The 20,918-nt window shown below is 38.4% G+C and overlaps 1 protein-coding gene across 1 annotated transcript; it reads left to right on the plus strand.

Moving 5' to 3' along the window:
* Positions 1-1,009: 1,009 nt before the first annotated feature.
* apobb.1 (apolipoprotein Bb, tandem duplicate 1) lies at positions 1,010-20,540 on the plus strand (the record flags this gene model as incomplete). Its single annotated transcript, XM_082505230.1, has 28 exons — positions 1,010-1,064; positions 1,354-1,386; positions 1,489-1,601; positions 1,694-1,839; positions 1,920-2,067; positions 2,181-2,333; positions 2,602-2,726; positions 2,829-2,914; positions 3,007-3,451; positions 3,567-3,681; positions 4,173-4,319; positions 5,358-5,569; positions 5,646-5,841; positions 5,926-6,105; positions 8,683-8,877; positions 8,967-9,134; positions 9,225-9,430; positions 9,635-9,817; positions 9,906-10,036; positions 10,495-10,705; positions 10,792-10,964; positions 11,291-11,451; positions 11,577-11,686; positions 11,775-12,148; positions 12,384-18,080; positions 18,171-18,282; positions 18,451-18,637; positions 19,177-20,540. 28 exons carry the CDS (start codon positions 1,010-1,012, stop codon positions 20,158-20,160), a joined length of 11,046 nt encoding a protein of 3,681 aa, XP_082361356.1. The 3' UTR covers positions 20,161-20,540.
* Positions 20,541-20,918: the final 378 nt, after the last annotated feature.

The raw sequence follows: 20,918 nt of genomic DNA on the forward strand, positions 1-20,918 counted from the left end.
GACAGCTCAAGGTTATTGCTGTTTATTTATTGCATGTGCCTTTCATGCCACAAACAGAATAGCAGACCCTATTCAAACAACTAATCAAATTTTGCAGGAACCTTTGAAACTTTGTAGCTCAAAGTTCAGTGTCCCAACCCAAATCAAGGTCTGCAAATGTTTTTGCTGTTGTCATTTTTGGGCTGTGGAGCAGAAAAACAAGCATCTAACTTCATTACGCTGTAAGTATTATTATTTTTGTTGGTTGGTTGGTTGGTTTTTGACTGTAAAAAGTAAATGTAAAGCAACATTGCCATTTTAAACAATGTGTATAGTGCAAATATGTACAGGAGTGCATTTATTATGTTATATAATCTAAGATTTTTTGCTAACTTAAGTGTTTTTACGGCAGTTTTTACCAATCACTGCAGCCTAAAATGAAGCAAGTAACACTAGACAATTAATGCTACCTTTTTAATCTTCAATTTTTTCAATTTTAATGTGTGCAATCTCTCTGTCTATGAATCAACTGGAGTATTTTAGAGTGTAGAATTGCTCATTAAATCTATGCCTTTATACGCATTCACAATCACTAACTGGAAAGTGTAAGAAATAATATGAATTGTTGGTGGTGGGTTATTAGCACACTATTAAGAATGTAACAGCGTGAAAAATAAAAACAACGCGAAAACTAATTAGTAGCTATTAGATGATCTCTTAAGACTAACCCTTAATATCCAATCAGTGAATGACAAACCACATTAATAAAAGAAGATTTTTTTTAACACAATACATCCGTTTTCCATGTCTCGTCTTTTAGCTCTAAGTGTGTTTTAAACCCTTTTGCCTTTGTCCCTCCACACACAAGAGGGTCGGGTGGACTTTGAGCATTCAAAGAATTGTCTGTGCCTCCCAGTCTCCCAACAGGGCCCACCTGAGAGTATAAAAGTCTCAAGCTGAAGTACAAAAAAATCAGTCTCATTTCGGAGTGCTCGTTGACCCAAAAGGAGGGGGCTTCAACGAACCAATCATGGGGGACTCAAAGCTCTGCCTTTTGCTGCTCCTCAGTACATCTGCCTTGACTTGTGAGTAGTTCCTAAATTCTTTCAGTTTAAAAAAGTATTTTTTACAGCGTTAAAAAGGTTGCAATAGATATCAGTGTACTGTAGTCTTTGCAGAATTGTTGAATGAAGGTTAAAAAAAACATGCAACAAGTACAAAAATTGGGAAAACACAAAACATCTGATGGTACTCACCTATATGTAAATCCTTGCTAGGTTATTATTAGGCTTGGTAGATGGGTTTAAGTTGTAGTGCACTGCGTTTTAGTTGTATTACAGGTGCTAAAGCAAATGATTAATCTTTGTTTTCCAGTTGCACAAGATCGGGATCAACCAACCTGTCTCTGTAAGTTCATTTTGATGTTGACATCAAGTTTGCACAGTAGCAGTAGTTTCCAAAAGATAACTAATAAATGATTTCTCATTACTCTAATCTCATCTCTCCTAGTGGCTCAAAGGTACAAGAGCCTACACAAGTATGAATACCAATATGAAGCTGAATCTCTGAATGCTATCAACGGAGCCTCACATCTCAAGAATGGACACAAGGCTTCCTGCAAGGTATGAGAAACACCTCACGATGATGCTAAATCATCAGTTTTCCCCTTTCCAATCCATGTATTTCAGAAAAAGAAATTTCCCTCCTCTCACAGGTTGAAATTGAAGTGCCTCAGACTTGTAGTTTCATTGTGCGCACTACTGGCTGCAGGCTGAGTGAAGTCGTTGACACGGACACACAGGGTAACCCTGTGTTTGCCAACAGCCCCAGCTCTGATGCCTTTGCTGCTGAAATGGAAAAGTATGTAATTTCTCCATGATAATTTAAACCATTGAAAAAAAAAAGTGGTATATTTGGAGACTGTGCACTGTTTTTTAAAGGTATCCCCTGAGGGTCGTGATTGAGGGTTTGTATGATGTGAAACTGTACCCTGAGGATGGTGAAACAACAACTGTCCTGAACTTTAAGAGGGGTATCATCTCTGCACTGGCTGTTCCTGTGCTGGAAGAAGACAAGAACAAGAATATGGTACAACACTTTAACAACATTAAACCACATTTTATATTTATTAAAAATGGTTTCGTAATCATATATTATACATCTTTATTTAGTTCCTCTAATCTTTACCATATTCGCTGCAGCCTACAATTCACGGCAACTGCAAGACCCACTACACAGTCAATGCTAGAGAAGACATTGCAACTGATGTCAGCCTAAACAGGGATCTGTCCAGATGTGACAAATTTGTCCCAATGAGAGATCACACCAGCCCCTTGGCTCTTATCACCGGCATGGTAAGGCACCCAAAGACAAGCTGTGAGCTGAAAACTTTAAACACTATGACAAATCAAAAGAGAAACTCTACCTTTGTTCGTTGTACTGTGGTATTAATGTGTCTTAACACACTGGTGGTTAAATTTGAGCTATAATGGAAAGAAAAGCCGAATTGAGTATCTTTTTAAAAAAAAAAAATTGTAATGCCTTTACTTTTGCAAAAGATTACACAAAAATGTGACAACACAAATATCCACAATGCTAACATCCTCATCTATAACTTTTAAGCACTACCCTCTTGCTCAGCTGATCAGAAGCTCCCAAACCTGCAATTACAGGTTTGACAATGAGAAAAAACACATGACCTTTGGGTCCTGCACCGAGAACCACATCCTCATTCCCTTCTCATATAAGTAAGTCAAACCTTGTACTAGACTCTATTGAATGCTCTGCTATGTAAGTACACACAGGGATATGCATTTGTTTTGTTTTTATCCCTGTTTTCTATATTTAAGGAGAGAATATGGAGTTGCCAATGTCGGAAAGCAAGAGCTCACCGTGGTTAAAGTTTCTCCTCACAATGACAGAATCTTTGCTCACGGTAAGCCTTTTCTGTTTAATTTGCTTTGTTTTGATTTGTTATAACCACAATGTAGTGCAGACTCATGATAATCTTTTTGTTTGTCTGCTAAGGTGTCATTGTCAAGGATCTCCACATGGAGGCTGTTGAGGACAAGAGTTTTGTACAGGATAAAGATGCAGTTCTGAATCTCCTGAGAGAACTGGACACTCTGTCTGAGAACGAGGGTGAGAAGAGAGCTCCCCTGTTCCACAAGCTTGTCTCAACGGTCCGTGGAATGAAAACAGAAACCTTGAGCGCGGCACTCCCTGAGGCTCTTGCGGTATCCCGAGTCCTCACCTACCAGGTACTGGCTCAATGTGGAACGCCTGAATGCAGCAGTGCCATCATGAAGATCCTCAGGACCTTTGACACCAACGCTCTTGAGGTTGATGCGACTGTCTTTGCTTTGGGACTCGTGTCCAATCCTTCTGCACTCTTGATCCACGATATGCTCGAGATGGCCAAATACAAACCCAGCAAGCCTGTCATGTATGCTCTGAGCAATGTTGTAAAGAGGTAAGCAAATTAAATCAGACTTTATTCAAGGGAAGATTTATCAATAATATTTTACTAGTTCTTTCTTTGTGAAATACATTTTAGAGGCTAAATGTTGTGTTTTTTCTTTTAACAGGTTTTACAAGTCTGAAGGAAGGCAAATTCCTGAGATTCACTCTGTTGCGGAGTTCATGGCTTCCCAGTTGGGTGATTGCTCTGGAGACAAAGACAAAACTTTTATGACACTCAGGGTAAGTATTCTGCCCATAACTTCAAATTAAAATACTGTTACTGTAGAAATAAAGTTAGAGAATTACTTTTATGATAATTATGATTGTTTGAAGCAAAAATATATCAATACATATTGAATCTTGATGATACAATGTTTTTATTAGCTAGGTGGTTGCTAGGCAACAATGATTACAATGTAACATCTGATATTGAACCTTTAGGGTTCTCAGCTGTACCTGTCTGCCTATTTGTTTTCTCAACTCCTGATTGTGTTGGAGTAGTTCGCGACTACAGAAGCAAGCAAACACACACAGACACAGATTTCATGTATTATAGCAAAATAAACAGAAATCAATGATATACATTTAAAGGGTAGATCCTTTGGAGCAACACGCTAAAATTGCCCATTACAAAACAAGATATCATAATCTCACCTGTAGAGCATGTTGAAGCATGCATGAATTTTTATTCTTCTTCATGTGTTGATTATTTGCTTTACTTTTTATCTTAGGTTATTGGAAACATGGCTCCAGCTGTGGTACCTGCTAGTCCAGCACTCAGGACTGCTGTGATCAACTGTGTGAACAAACCAACAGCTTCTCTGGCCGTGCAACAAGCTGCAATTCAAGTGTACAGGCTGACCCCTCTCCCTGAGGAGGTAACCTATTTTTTAAAAAGTTTATTTTAGAAATTCTTGAAAAAGTAGTTCTCAAATAGTTACCTAATCACTTGCAGAAATTGTTTATTTGAAGAATTTCAGTCAAGATTTACCGTGCAACAAAGCACAGATAGAGCGCTAGTGAAGAGTTGCAACTCAGTGTAGCATCTGATATCACTGATAACAAAAATGTATTATAAAAATTATCACATAGCAGGAGTATTAAATGAAATTTTTATGAAATTCGACAAAGTTCTGTGCGAACTTACAACATACATGTTTCCCTTGGATAACATTATTAGACAACACTACATACAATTTCATTGCTATGCAGATGACACCCAGCTTTATTTATGGATAAAGCCAGATGACACATGACTTGTAATGTTTTCTCCTGAATTTACCTTTTGACCAGGATATGTCCTTCAGTGTGAATATTAGACAAATATCTCAGACCTCTTTCTGCTTTCATCTGTGCAATATCTCTGTAATTAAAAATATCCTTACTCAGAATGAGTTGGGATACATACACTGTGAGCACTTCTTCACAATTCTACTCATCTCTTTTGTCTTTCTACATCATGGGCATGAATGTCATGTTAATTTTATGAGTTTAATGATTCCTTTAAATGCCAATAAACTACCAAAAGTATATTTGAGGTGCATCTTTCTAAGGGACATTTAATCAAATATTTATTGGGGTGTATTTATACTTGTATGCATATGTTTGATCCTGTGTAGATAATAGAAAATCTGAAATAAATTCAAATTTGTGTCCCCAAATCTTGTTTTTTAAAGACTTGAAAGATGTATGTTGTACATTCATTCCACCCTGGAAAAAGAACATTTCAAAGAAAGCATTACAAGTCCCAAATTACTGTGACATTCATGCCAATAACGAGTACATGTAAACTTTTAACCAACACTCTACCAATGCAGCATGTCATTAAATTTGGTGTCCTTTCAAGTCAGACCCATATAATTTATTTATTTATTTTTTTTTTTACACTAATTTTTTTTTATGTACTTTGGGCACAGGGCAGAGAGGAGTTTATGCAGGTTCTTCTGGACAGCACTAGTCCCATGCAAAAACGTATTGCTGCATATCTGGTACTTATGAAAAATCCTCAGCTAAGTGAACTTGCCCGGGTGCAGAATGCCTTGCCCAATATACAGGACCAACAAGTCAAGAGCTTTGTCATCTCCCACATTACCAACATTTTGTCCTCATCTGGGTCAGAGACTCAAGCGTAAGTGAGAATTATTGGTAATTAGAAAGTTGTTATTCTAATTCGGTGACAATAACTCGACTATTTTTTTCTACAGGCTGAGACATAAGCTTCAGGATGCCATTCAGGGTAATGAGATTGGGCCCATTATGGACCCCACAAAGTTCTCTCGCAACTATAAGTTTGGATCTTTGGAGGGCAATATGATCTTTGAGGGTACAAGCTACCTGCCTAAGGAGGTCATGCTTGAAATGACTCTCAAGGCATTTGGCTATGACATTGACATGGTGGAGGTAATGATTTTGGGCCATTTACTGCAAATTGAGACACTGCTTTGAAATGTTCGGTTTAACAGAATAAATCTGTCACCTTTGAAGATCGGTATGGAGGGGACAGGATTTGAGCCAACTGTTGAAGCTTTGTTTGGAGAAAATGGATTCTTCCCTGACACTGCCATGCAGACTATGTATTTTGTGTCTGACAACATGCCACAAAGGATCCGCGAGGTCATGCAGAACGTGATCCCTGCTTTCAAGGCGGACCGGATAAATAGACAGGTATTTCAGTTGGACACCTTTCACCACAACCTAGAAAACCCTGTAGCTAGCCTGGCCCCAGCAGTCAGTGCAGGTGAGGGTAGCTTAGCCACCATTCGCCCTCCCCCAGCCGACTGTCCCGAGCAGCCATAGAAAACAGGCTGGCTAGGGGACCACGAGGAGGAAACTTGATCCTAAACAGAAACCTACACACACGTTGAGGAACAAACTGTGGATATTGGTGAATCTGTTTTGAGAAGTGTGATGTTAGAGACACCTGCAGCAATAGTCAGTTATCTTCCTGGGGCCAGAGCAGGCGACATTGAAGGAACCCTGAAACTGCTCTCTAAAGACAAACGTAGACTCAGTAAAATTATAATTTATTGACTCCCAGTTCCATAAATTTGACATCTGGTGTGTAACGTTGCTAACACATGTTGGACTCTAGCTTTCTCTGTTTCCCTCCCCAATCAGATTAGGAGTGACATGTTTAGCTACATGTTGTCCTTAAATTGCCCTCTATCTGAGTGGTGTCCATAAAACAACGTGCGTTTTATAGACAATTAAGAAACTTTCTGGTGAATACCTGGTCTTGTTAGAAGGGATAGCATCCATCCCGCTTCAGACAAAGCAACTCTGATTTCTAGAAATCTGGCTAAATGTATTAAATCCCCAAAAACATGACTATGCAGAATTTAGACCAGGAAGTAGAATTGCAGTGTACACCAGTCTTGGTCAAGTTACTTGAAAAAAGTAATCAGTAACAAATTACTCATTACTTCCCCCAAAAAGTAATCCCGTTACTTTACTGGTTACTTATTTTCAAAAGTAATTAATTACTTAGTTACTTTTTTAAAACACGATTTACAACCTGAATAGGTGATAAAGCGATAGATCTTTCAGCCCAATTCTACTTTTTCTGCATAATCCATCATATAAAATGTAATCAAATGGAAAAGTCTCTTTTTAAAACTTGTTTTATTAGTTTTAATCTTTTAAAAATTGTAATTATATGCAACATTCTCTGACTGGAAGAAATTTGTTTAACATTTAAACCTATTTTCTGCACATTCCAGCACATAAAATAAAATAAAATATTTTTTTGTGTTTACACTCACTCTTTCAAATAGATGCAAGTAAAACACAACAGAAAATAAATAAAATCAAAGACTCAGCGGTCCTGTTGCTCTATTTTCACCTGTAAAGCAGGAGTGGGGTAGGCGGAGGTTTACCCTGGTGCAGGTGTGCCGCTGCAGGCAGTTGAAGAATCCGCGAGTTTCTCTGTGAATTTCCCATTACGTCGTAGCGCACTCAGTGCTTGCTTGGAAGTTTAGGGGGTTTTTTCTCAGTAAAAAGAAGTTTTCTTCCCAGGCACAACAGACACTAATGTTTTTGTCACTTTTTGTGGAATCAAACTCAAAATAAGGTCAGTACTTCCACGCTTTAAACGCTGCATGCTCATACTCTCTCCCACACTCGATATATTATCCATTGTTGATCTGCACACAGCTGTTATCACGAACGTCACACTCGCTTATATCACTGTAATGAGATATTCTCGCAAAAAAAAAAATCACGGTTTTAGTAACGCTGTAACGCAGTAACGCAGTGTGCTTATGGGAAAGTAACAGTAATCTAATTACTTTTTGCAATAGTAATCCCTTACTTTACTCGTTACTTGAAAAAAGTCATCGGATTACAGTAACGCGTTAACGCCCATCTCTGGTCTACACACATATCTGCATCTTCTCTCCTCCTGTTCTCTCCACCCCATCCCTATACCCCTTGATACTGTTGAGCACAGTGTTGTATTAAAAAGATTACAGCATTCTGTAGGAATTAAAGGTACTGTGCCACAGTGGTTTGAATCATATCTATTAGATTCCAATTTGTTTATGTAAATGGGGAGTCTTCTCACACGCTGAGGTAAATTACGGAATTCTACAGGGTTCCATGCTAGGACCAATTCTGTTTACATTACATTGCTCCTCTTAGGTGTAGCATACATTTTCATTACTATGCAGATGATACCCAGCTCTTTCTATCCATTCCCTACTTCTAAACTGATGTAAAACTTAAAAACCTTAGAAAAATGGTCTCTAATAAGATAACTGCATGAATGGCATTGACCTCCAGTGACACTGAGGACTCTTATGGTAATTTCTAACAAGGATATGTCCTTCAGTCTGTATATTAAATAAATATGTAGGACTTCTTTCTTACATTAGTGCAAGATCATTAAAAAAAATAGGAAAATCCTGCCCCAGAGTGATGCTGAAACACTAGTTTATACACTTATTTCTTCTTTCCTGGGCCTGGTTTCTTCCGGTTACAAGGGAAGATTTCCTTCCCGCTTTAGCCAAGTGCATGCTCAAAGGGGTTGTTCGATTACTGGAGTTTCTCTATATTAGGGTCTCCACCTTATAATACCTTACAATACACCTTGAGACCACTGCTGCTGTGATTAGGCATTATATAAAAATTGAACTGAATTGAATTGAAGAGCAATCTGTTTTATGTTAGTCAGACTTTAAATTAATTATGAACTCTTTCAGTGGGTAACTTTTTAAATTGTTTGCCTATATTTTGGCCTCCTAGAACCTGATGAAGGAGATCGGACAAAATCTCAACAAACTGGTGAGAGAGCTGAAGACCATGCAGTCTCCAGAGGCAATGGTTTATCTGAGACTTTTGGGAAATGAGCTGGGATATCTGAAGACCAATGAAATGGAGGAGATAGCCTACTCTGCTGCTACGATGGTCAACAACATGTTAAAGATGTTCCCAACTGATGTAAGATAAAGTTAAAGGACATTCACAGTGAGCAATCAATTGCTAATGATTTAAAGATTCTATTATACGTGTGTTTTTATTTTCCACAGTTAATTAGAGCACTAATGGTGAACTCTGACAACACAATCTTTGCCCACTACATCTTCATGGACAATGAGTTCTTCCTGCCTACTGTCACCGGTGTGCCTCTGAGGATTGCACTCTCTGGTACTTTTACACCCGGTATCAAGGGTGGACTGAGGATTGCTCGTGACATGGTAATCCTCCATAAATATATTTAAATGCCACCTGTCATTTTTTTTCACCACATCATCACAGGTGTTAACCTTTCTCCTGTTTCCACACAGAGTGAAGTGACCTTCATGCCCTCTGCTGGTATTGAGTTTGCAACTCAGATTGGCTCTCACATCCCTGAATATGTCAACTCTGGATTAGAAATGCACACCAACATTTTCCATGAGAGTGGCCTGAATGCCAAGATCACCTTTGGTCGTGATAATATTAAGCTGACCATCCCTGCTCCAACAAGTCCAACAAAGCTCATCAAAATTACGTAAGCGAGAGCTAGACCTTTTATATATTATGTAACTTTTCTCCAATATGAATGCAGAGAAAACAGCTGATTAAATCTTATCTTGAATTATAAACTGGCCAATGTTTGTCAAAGTAAAATAAACAAAGCTTTGTTTATATGTATCTTTGATTAAATTCATTTAGGACAGAATTATATTTTTCCTTTGCTACAATTCCTACTTAGAAACAACCTTGTGGCTGTGACGGGATCAGAGGTGAAGACCATCCCTCCTATGGTGAGGGACAAGGTTGATGTTAGTGAGTGTAGTCCTGCCTTTGTGGGAATGAAATACTGCACTGCTCTGCAATACATTGACGCTTCCTCTCAGGAGACAGTGCCCTACTTCCCCCTCACTGGAGACAGCAAGTTTGTAAAATATTCTTAACCAACAGAAAATAACTGTGTCTTAAATGTAATTATTTCATAAATAAATACTGTCCATTTAACCTAACAGATATGTTGTGGAGCTGCACCCAACTGGTGAAGTTTCCGAGTACACAGCCACTATTGCCTATGAACTCCTCAGCGAGGCAGACAATGACCGGCGGAAAGTTGATTCCTTGAAGTTTATTCTAAAAGCTGACGGTAATGTACAATATTTGATTTTTTTTTTCCTTTTGATTTGTTTACAGTTAAATCATAATTTTTTGGACAAAGACAACATTTTTATAAATTTGTCTTCTTACACCACCACAGTGGATTTTAAATTTGAATGCTTTAATTCAAAGGGTTTTAACAAGTTTTGCATTAACTGCTTAGAAATTGCAGAGGTTGTCATACATAATCCTCCATTTTCAACAGCTCAAAGTTGATTGGACAAACTACCATAACTGTAATCATCCACTTGCACTGTGAAGACCTGTACAATCAGTGGCAATCCTGCAAACCTGTCCCATAACATTGCCTCCAATAGGTTTTACATATTATGTGGCATGCTTTGGAGCTTTTTCTTTCCTTCCCATACTTTTCTCTTTCCATCATTCTGTTGTCCAACAAATTATGGATGTAACTGTAACTTTAGTCATTCAATTGGTCAACAACAGGTGCAGAGCCTACAGAAGCCACAGCAGTCATGAAATATAACAGAAGGAGGCATGTCATCAGTGCCGACATCCAGATCCCCGACTACGATGTGGAGGCTGGAGTTAGGCTGGGTGTTGTGGATGGAAACACAAAGGGCAGAGGAACTCACGCCATCTTTCTCAATTTTTTAAACAAAAGTGTTCTTCAGCTCTCCCTGGTTGGTCGTGCCAAGTAAGAAAGCAACTACAGATCACACACACATATTTTTTTTTAATCTCACTGCTATCATTAACAGCAAGATGTATATGTTCTTTCAGTCTGAAGGCTATGAAGGAAGGTATGCTCCAAGTCCAACTTGTGGTCCCATCAATCAGTGCTGATGCTACTGTCACAGCTACAATGAAACGTGATGAAGAAGTGGAACTGGAGCTTGAGAGTGAAATCAAGGTCATGGATGCCAACTCTCAACAGAAAATCAATATCAAATATGGTAAATTGCTTTTTCAGTTACAGTGTTCTAAATGTCCCATCACAAGTTATTTAACAGTTGCATATTGTTGCTTTTTTGTATCAAGGTATGAAAAATGACATCCTCCTATCTGTAGAAATATCTGTCACTTCATCATAGTTAATAATTGCAGCCTAAAAAATGGTTTTACTGACCATTTAAAGGCAACTATGATCAAGACAGAGTGACCCATTTCTAATAGCTATATGCAGGTTATGATATGATCTTTAAAATAAACAATCTGAATTTGATTTTTCTCATAAAGTTGTTCTGGATTTTATTCAGTGCTCTCTTCTTTATCATTTTAGATGCCACAAAAATTGAGGTTGAGGTCAAGTCGGATGTGAACGCCAAGACCACCATGTTGCCTAAAGGAGACTTGATTAAAAATTATGGCAATGATCTTCTTGACATGCAAGTGGCACAAACTGACATGAAAGTTCGTCATATCTTCAAGAAGTTTGTGGAGGTACATACATATTTGCTCAATTATACAAGTGTTTTTCTTAAAAAAAACATGAACTCAAAAACATAGTACTTTATTAATCCTAGAGGAAATTTTGTAACAGTATAATAATGGTTATCTGTTTTTAGGCAGCAAACAATTACATGGAAAAGTATGGTGCTGATTTCCCTTACATTCAGAACTTCAGATTGCCTGAAATGCCAGAGATTTCCCTACCAGAGACACTATTCCTGAATACGTAAGTGTGTTAAACCTCATGGTAAATATTAAAACTGTCTAATTTTTCTCCCTAAACAACCAGATATTTACTTTTATCTTTTTAATAGTGAGGCAACAGCCATCTATTACATAAACAATAATCGCTTCACAATTGCTATCCCTGTGCCACTTGGAGGAAAGTCAACAGAAGAGCTTAACTTCCCACCAGCTTTGACCACACCAGGCCTGTCTCTACAGCAGTATGGACTGGAAATCCCCTCTATGGAGATTTCCATCCCAGAGTTTGTTGTTCCTGAGAGCATCACCCTATCTATTCCCTTGTTTGGTAGAGCTGAGGTTTCAACAGTGATGAAAAGCAACTTATATGACACAGAGGCCTCTGTGGCTTTCGGCGTAGACCAAGATGAATCACAAAGCTACTCAGCCAAGTTTGTCATCAAAGGAACCTCCCCAATTGACATTCTTTCAATAAAGCTTGAAGGTACTTCACACTGAAGATCACTGATAAATTTAAAGTTGCTAATGTGTAGTTCAAATGAAGTGCTGTTTTTTGTGTTGGAATAGTTTTCAAGAGATTCTTGATGTATATATGGATATTGTATACAAGCAAATGGATCTTTTCTGGTAAAGTAGTCACCATAGGGATTCTGAAGTTATTAGTCAGCAATTAAGCATTTTTTTTGTTTTTTGTCCTTGTGTGTGTTTTTTTAATCTAGGCTCTGGAAAAGTCGCCACTACCGATTCCATCAAAGCCCAATTTGAAAGTTCTTTGGCCCACAAATTCGTTGAAGCCAGGATTAGCATTGTTGAAGATGCAATCATCTCTGATGCAATTAATTTGAAAACAAACACCAAGATAGAAGCCAGAAGTCCACTTGGTTTCAGTGTTGTCACAGAGCACACTGGTATGGCTGGAATAAACCATGAGGAAATGTCTGTTGACAACAAATTTCAGGTGGCATTTGAAGCTGGACCCATTTATGGCAAGACTCTCTCAATCCAGTCCTTAACCATCTTCCCATTCAGGCCAGAAGTAAAGTTTGATTCTAATTTTCAGGTAGATTCCACACTTGTTAAGGCCCTGAATGTAATTACAGGAACCTATATCAATGGGGAAGTCTCAGTTGCGTCTAAAACCAGTGCCTTTGATGTCATCACTCACAATGCTGAGCTTTCTATCAGAGATAGCAGAGTGAAACTGATATGTGCTGCAAATGCCCTTGCTCTTGGCATGAAGATGCAAAATCAGATAGAAGCCTCTGCTGGTGCTGGTGAAGTCATCTTGAGGATGGAAACAAACACAGACTACTCTGAAAATCATGTTTACTCTTTGCTGACCGCCTCTCTTGATGTCAATGGTCTGGCTATAAATAGTGATGCCAATGTGAAGCTTCTTGAAAATGAGGCTACTCATAAGGTCATTCTGAGAATGAATAAAGATGGTTTCACCACAAAAGGAACAACTACTCTCCATAGCCCGCTGTCCATGGAAAACACCTTTGATGCCGAGGTTGATGCTACAAGAGCTACTCTAGCCATTACCAACAGGGCTGCGATGTATGAAATCAAGGTTGACAACACCAACAATTTTACCTTAACTCTCTCCGGCCTTAACTTCAACTCAAAGGCTGAAGCCTCTGCAAGGGATTATGCCTCTTACACTCATGATATCACCTTCGACCTGAACCCCCACAGTGTTTCTTCAAATGTTAACAACAATCTAAATCTCCTGAGTGCTAACTTTATTAATCAGGCACAGCTGCAGGTAGGGCTTGGCAAGATGGATCTGAGTGGAGTTTTGAAAGCCAACAATGGTGAAGAAGAGCTCAAGCACACCTATCAGATCAGTTATGGTGACATGAGTGCTAATGCAAAGTGCAGCACGACTGGAAAATTCCTTGGAACTCACATGAACCACAACACTGAAGTTGAAGTTGTCGGCCTTGTTGCCATGATTACCAATGATGTCCGCTTTCACTCACAACCGGTGCGCTTAAGCCACACTGTGCGTTGCAATATTGCTCCTTTTGATTTCAACTTGGATGCCATATTGAATGCTGAAGGAGATATGGCCATTTATGGAAGAGAGAGTGCCCAGATCTACAATAAGTTTCTCTTTAGAGCTCAGCCCATGGCTCTTGCCAGCTCAAATGAAGGCAGGGCATCCGTAACCCATCAACTGAATAATGGGTTTTCCCTTGAGACCACATTTGACAACAAGATGATTACTACTTTGTCACTCCAAGAGCAAAGGACTAGTTTTAAATTCAAGTCTAAAATGAATGAGCACACCTTTGATCAGAACATAGATGTTTATAACACTGCTGAGACAACTGGAATTAAGGTTTCTAGTACAATCCTTACAAACATTATTAACACAGCTTCCACAGACAACCAGGAGTTCACTGTCTCTGGCTTACTCAAATATGACAAGAACACAGATAGTCACATAATTCAGATTCCAAATCTGTTTGCCCTCCTGGAACACATCAAGGGATTTCTTTTGAATGTTGTAGATGAACTGCAGCACTACATCAACAATGATAATATAAGGGCTAAAGTTGAGGCTCTCCCGCAACATATAAGTGACCTACTTACTGAATTGAATATAGAAGGCAAGATAATTCAACTGAAAGAGCTTTTCAGTCATTTAATTCAGAAATATACTATCTCCATGAATGATGTGGAAACATTTTTGAGGAACCTAAATGTTACTATTAAGAAACTACTAGCTAATCTCTCTGTTTACATCCAGAACTTTGTTGATGCGGTGAATGAAACTATTTTTAGTGGCAATTTCCCTGAAACCACCATTCAAGCAATCCAGGAATGGCTGAATAACCTTAATGAGGAATATGATATCGAGCCCATTATTGAATATGCAACTGAAACCATAGGAGAAATCATTCAAGTCTTTGACTTGGAAAGACTAAAGGGCAGCAGCTTTGCATTCCTACATGATATTGCTGGCAAGGATGAAATCAAAGCCAAACTACAGTCAATCCTCAGAGGTATAAAAGAAACATTGGAGATTTTTGTTGCTGAGCTAAAGAGCTTCACGTCATCCTTAAAAGCTCATATCGAGTTATTAACGAGCTACATTCCCACGGAAATTGTCAGCCACATAACAGATTTTATTCAGAAAATTATTCAGGACTTTGATATTGTAAATAAGCTTAACACAATAACTTCCAAATTAAGTGAACTGATTGCAAAGCTTGAAGCTGAAAAAAATTTTCAAGCAATCTTAGATAAAGCTGTGGAGGTCGTGAAAAACATCAAGATTGACGAAACCATCACTAATCTCGCTACTGTCATAACAAACTTTTATCGTTTTTTAATGGATTGCCATGAGTTTACTATCCACTACTGGAAAAGAAATGAAGTAAAAGAAATAATTCAGGAAATTAACATGTTTATTGAAATGATTGTGGAAGAGCTTCAATCGTTTGATTATAAAAACTTCCAGGACTTTGTTAATCTGTCTGTACAGATCATGAATGAGATTATTAGAAAACATGAAATTCTTCTTGGGGCAATAAGAGATTTTGTCAATACGGTGTTATTGTCTGTTCGAGACCTTTCAGAACACTTAAGAGAAATCAAAGTAGCTGAAGTTTTTAAAACTCTAATGGATATCTTCGATGAAGTTGTGTTTAATACTCTTAAGAGAGTTGCCCAACTTGTCAAAGACAAAATTACAAGCCTTGATATTCCAACTCAGCTTGACATCCCCGAGTTCACTATCTTTGGGTTACACATTGTTAAAGCCACCACAATCTCCACTGATGACATCAAGCAGAGAATTATTGAACTTATTGATTTAATTGTAAATTTTAAGATTAGCATGTTTGACATGGATGCTTTCTTTGGAGATTTGACGATGAACTACTTTCCTTCCATCCCTGAGGTAACCCTCCCAGAGATCACTCTTTCTCAGATCTCATTCCCCAAAATTCCACAAGTCCCTACAGAAAAACTTGCCAAGTTTCTTCAAGTCCCTGAAATAAGCTTTCCAACCATTCCAACTGAAATTGTAGTCCCATCTTTTGGTAAACTCTTTGGTGAACTCAAACTCCAGACTCCCATCTACACAATGGAGACATCTGCTGAGTTTAAGAACGCAACTGAGAATGCAATGACGCCTCAATTCAAGGGATTTTTCACTTCCATTGGAAACTCTCCAAATTTTGAAATTCTCAATTACAAACTAGATTCCACTGCTCGCATTGCAATCCCAAAAATGAGACGCGTTGTCTTTGGAGAGACAGTAAAGTTCAGGCACAATTTTCTTGGAGTTGAACATCAGGCATCTGTGACTCTCTATGGCCTATCAGCTCAGGCCCAAGCAAAGACTGGAATTAAGGTCACTACTAGACCTTACACTTCTACCTTTGTAAACACAGCCTTTATTGCTAGGGAAGGGGGAATGACTGCTTCTCTTGATACAACATACACACATTTAGTGGACATTCAATATGACAAGAATGTCATTCTCAGTAATGAGGTAGCTCTAAAACAGAAATCACTTGTTCGCCAAGATGGCTACACACTTACTCTAACAGCTGACAATACAGGAACGTTTAATGGTGATGACAGCCACAACAGCAAGTTAGAGTTGTCATTTTCTCCCAGCATTGTCACCATATCTTTCAGTGGTGACACAGACTGTTCCATGTTAAAGATGAAACAACATATTAGTGCTGAAGTTAGCACATTTTCCTACTTCAAGTTTAATGTTCGCAATGAAGCAGAAGCACCAATTATTAAGAACAGTCTTCTTGTTGCATCTGGATATGCAAACCTTCATGACATGAAGGTTGAGTTGAAAGCAAACAAAGACACAGAACTCTATGGTGCAGTCACTGGTAGACTTTCCAATGCAATAAGCGTTATAGCTCACCCTGGTGAGTTTTTCTTTGACTTTCAAAACAAAGGAAATGTTAAGGTCAACAGTTTTGAATTTTCGACTGCTAAAATAGAACTACAGAATGATTACTTGGCCCACATCAGTCCTGACAGTCAAAAGATGAATACAGTCATTCTGACTCGTTTTAACCAGTACAAAATCTTGTACAACTTCACTCTTGAAAATAACGTAAATGAAGTTGGAATCTTCGCTGCCATGGAAAGTGAGACCAGTCTTGACTTTCTGAAATACCCCATCAGTATTCCTGAGATTGATCTGCCTTTTGTTGACTTTCATACTCCTGCCATCAATGATCTGAACTTGTATGATCAGGCTGGATTGGACAACATTTTGACTACCACTGACCAGTCTCTGGATGTGAATACTAAGATTGTTTACCAGAAAAGCAAGGCAGCCCCGCTTGCTGATATGATGGGCTTGATCCAAATTCCCTATGTGGGCAATCTAATAACAGAACTCTCTGTCAAGTCTGCCATTATTAATCTGATTGCTAATGCCAGAATGTATACAGAAGATGATCTTGTGTTCCGTCTTGAAGCTACCACAACCTCTATGTTTGAGGACCTTCAAGTCAAACTTGCTGGCACTACTAGTCTTACCACCAAGAGGGGATTCAAGATGGCTAACTCCCTGTCCCTAGAAAACACTCGTATTGCAGGAACTCATGACAGCACCATCACTCTGAGCGCTGATACTTATGATACTGAAGTCTCTGTGGCAACAGTTGCAAATATTGCCCTGCCAATACTAGACATGCAAGCAAACCAAAAACTGGATGCAGACACAAAAACCAAAGCAAATGCTATTTCCACCTTGAGGATAAGTGGTAATTTGAATATTCCTGTGATCAAAACTGTTGGAAAGGCTGAGGCAGACCACAGTCTGAAGCTTGAAGGAACCTCTGATTATATTTCCATGGAGTCCTCTACTAGAGCAAACATGGATGGCACAGTCTATGAAGACTACTTTCTTTATGGAATGCTAGATAACAAAGCTAATGTGTTCCTGAATAAAGACGCCCTGCGCTCAACTTCTAAAGTTATTAGTGATACCAAGTTTAACCATGGTACAACCAAAGTCATTGATATGGATGTAAATGGGGATCTTTCCATTGAAGCCTCCATGAGCCATTTGTATGCAGTGCTGACGTATACTGGCAACAATGAGGCAAACCTGTTCAACTTCAATACCAAAGGGATTCATATTGCCCAAGCCAAAATGGATTTTGCACCAGCCTCCTTGACTGTTGATATTAACATTGACGTGTCTCAGCCAACCAACATGGGTGACTTTGCTCTCTCTGAGAAGACTGTTGTTGAAGTAACAGCTACCAAGCAGCACATCTTTACTAATTCTACGCTTGTCAGCCCACTGTACACTACAAGCATGGCAGCTGAAGTAGAAAGCCGTGCTCCTGTCATCAGAGCAGTTGCCAAGTCCTCTGCAACCTCTGCTTTTGTGATCTTGGAATACAACATGGATGGTGAGTTGATTAAAATTCCCTAAAAACTTCTGTCTTTATCTTTTTTTAAGCACTGTTGAGCACTAAATTTGATGCAATTTCTTTATATAGCTTCTTCTACTGTAAACTTTGAGAATGAAGCTTTCAACATGATTAGCCAAATCACACTGACACATGCTGACCTGACTGTGAATGCCAACCATGCCATTATGCAAGCTATGAGGTAATAATCAATATGTTTGTTTTAAAATGTGTTATTTTAGGAAAATGCACAAAGCTATAATTCATGCTTTACTATATATTTTCATATGTAAATTGCATATTTTTATATCTTTTGCATGTAACAACAGATGAGGAGCAATTGTGATTTCAATATTTCCTTTTGTTCCAGTGTTCAACAACATGCACTGAACGTGAACTTCACCAGTCATACTTTCACTGATGTGAACCTTCAATATGCTACACACAGCAATGGTATCAGTGCCTCAGTATCTTCTCCAGCCACTGGCCTTCTGGGCCTTCAGTTCAGTCGTGCGGTCCCATCCCAGATGAGTGCAAAAGTCTATGGCCGTTACCCTGTAAGTATTGTTAGCAAGATCATTTTAATACAATGGACACTAAGGAAGAAAGGCACTAGATCAAATGGCTAGACAGAGAGATGTGCGCAGATCACATGTGTGTGAATGAGAAGGAGACAAGTGGAAGGGTTAAGAAAAACAAGGTGTAGATGGGTAATAGATAGACCGTAGATGTCAAGATTTTTAGGGGCAACGCAGGTTGTGTGGTTTACATACAAAGTTAGAGACAGGATTGAGATGGTACAGAGGAGGGATAGTCGATATATTGAACAAAAGTTGTTAAAGATGCAGTTGCCAGAGACTAGGCCCTCAGAAGAGGTTTATAAATGTATTAAAGGAAGACATGGAGAGGGCTGGTGACACAGAAGAGGATCCCAAGGATAGTATGGTATGAAGGCAGATGAGCCACTGTGGCGAACCCTAAAAGGAGCAGCTGAAGAAGGAGAAGAAAAAGAAGAATGTCAGTACAACGATAAATTAAGATTTTGGTTACTAAATGTTACTTTCTTTTGTTTTGTTTTCTTTTTTCTTTTTTCTAGTCTGCCCCAGAGGTTGATGTTGACATCTTGGTCATCAGATCTACTCCCAAGGATAACGACAAGATGAATCTACAGATTGTTTACAACATGGAGACACCCACAGCAATACTCTCTCAGATCAAGATGAGACTTCCTTCCATAATTTCAACATTCAAAGACTTTACTGACAAGTATCAGTTCACAGGGTACATGGAGATGTTAAAGGACTCTGTCATTAACCACATCAATGAAGTCTATAATGCTGCAACCAATTATGATGTTCAAATGAGCCAGCTGTCAATTTTCTTCAGGAACATAATTGTACAATACCAGAAAACTGTCCAGGTCTTCCTAAATGCTGTCATTAAGGTTTTAAGGGAGACCAGGTTCAAAGTGCCTGGGTCAGATGAGACGACCACTCTCCCTGAGGTCTTAAAGAAGCTATCTAGCAGCATTGCTGCTATGCTAGAAGTAACCATTCAGATTATCTATGAAAAAATGGAGGCCACCTATAACTTTTTTGTTGAAAGGTTGAGCAATGTGAAAATGCAGATGCCGGTTGGTGATGCAGTCACTGGAGGGCAGATCATAGATCAAGTCAAAAAAGTTTCCAAGAAAATCTTTGAGGAAATGGTGAATTTTGTAAAAAACATGGAGAGTCTTGACACAATGCTAGTGAAAATAGGTGAGACCCTGGAGGCTATTGTTGTTGAGAAATTGCAGGAATTTGTAGACTCTCTCAAGTCAGATTATTTAGATGAAATGTTTGGCAATATCAATCATCTCTATCGTAACTTTGTCACGGTCCTAAAGAACATAGTTGACCAGATCTCTGCTATGGAGTTCAACATGGTGTGCGAGTACATTATAAATGTGTTCATGTATGTAGTACATGAGTTCAATAATATGGTTCAGGGGGTTCTGCAGCAAGCTTCTGAGGAAGTTCAAGCCCACGTGACAGTCAGAGATGGAAAGCTTGAGATTGACCTTCCATTTCACTTTTAACAGTAAAGCATCAAAGAGTGAAGCCTAAGTACATAGGAAACACTACCATCCATTCAGAGCACATTCTTGGAAAGAATACGGATAAATAGCTTTTCAATATTTATAACAATAAGTTCAGCAGATACACCGGCTACACCATTAATGAAGATGGATTATTTTGTAGAAACACATGTAGAACATGTAAAATGTTGTTCAAACTCACCTTCCAGCATAGACTGAGAAGCATTAATAAAATCCATTAATGCAGTCTGTAAATGTCGGATTTATTGCTTTGTGATTTTTTTTATTTACATCCAAACTTAATTAATTAGGAAAACTGTCAAACTACACAAAAATAATTGTCTATGTTAAACTGTATCTTACAAGAGTGATCATCAGAACTGTCCGATAATGTCACTGTAGTTTGAATAAATATTCATATCTTTTAATTTCTTCAGATGCAACATTAGCTTCAGATATGGAGATCAGGACAAAGCTTTACATGAATTTCTAAAGCTGAGGTGTTAATTCATTTAAAAAATGGGCACATTGGAAACTGGGACTGTTGTAGAGGGCTGCAGGAAAAAGATTAACTCAGTTCTGCTCAATATTAATTTTATCTCTTCATAAACTGGTAAGAGTAGATTGACAGTTAAGCAATGAGAATATGAAATGAAAGGTAAGAATAAGAACTTTTTTTCAGTGTTTAATCAGCATTTCCAATAACAACTAGGAACAAAATGTGCAAGCTATAGCAAAATTTCAAAGACTTTAATTTT

The sequence above is a fragment of the Aulonocara stuartgranti genome (assembly GCF_965226115.1).
Source record: "Aulonocara stuartgranti genome assembly, chromosome: 15".
Lineage (NCBI taxonomy): Eukaryota > Metazoa > Chordata > Actinopteri > Cichliformes > Cichlidae > Aulonocara > Aulonocara stuartgranti.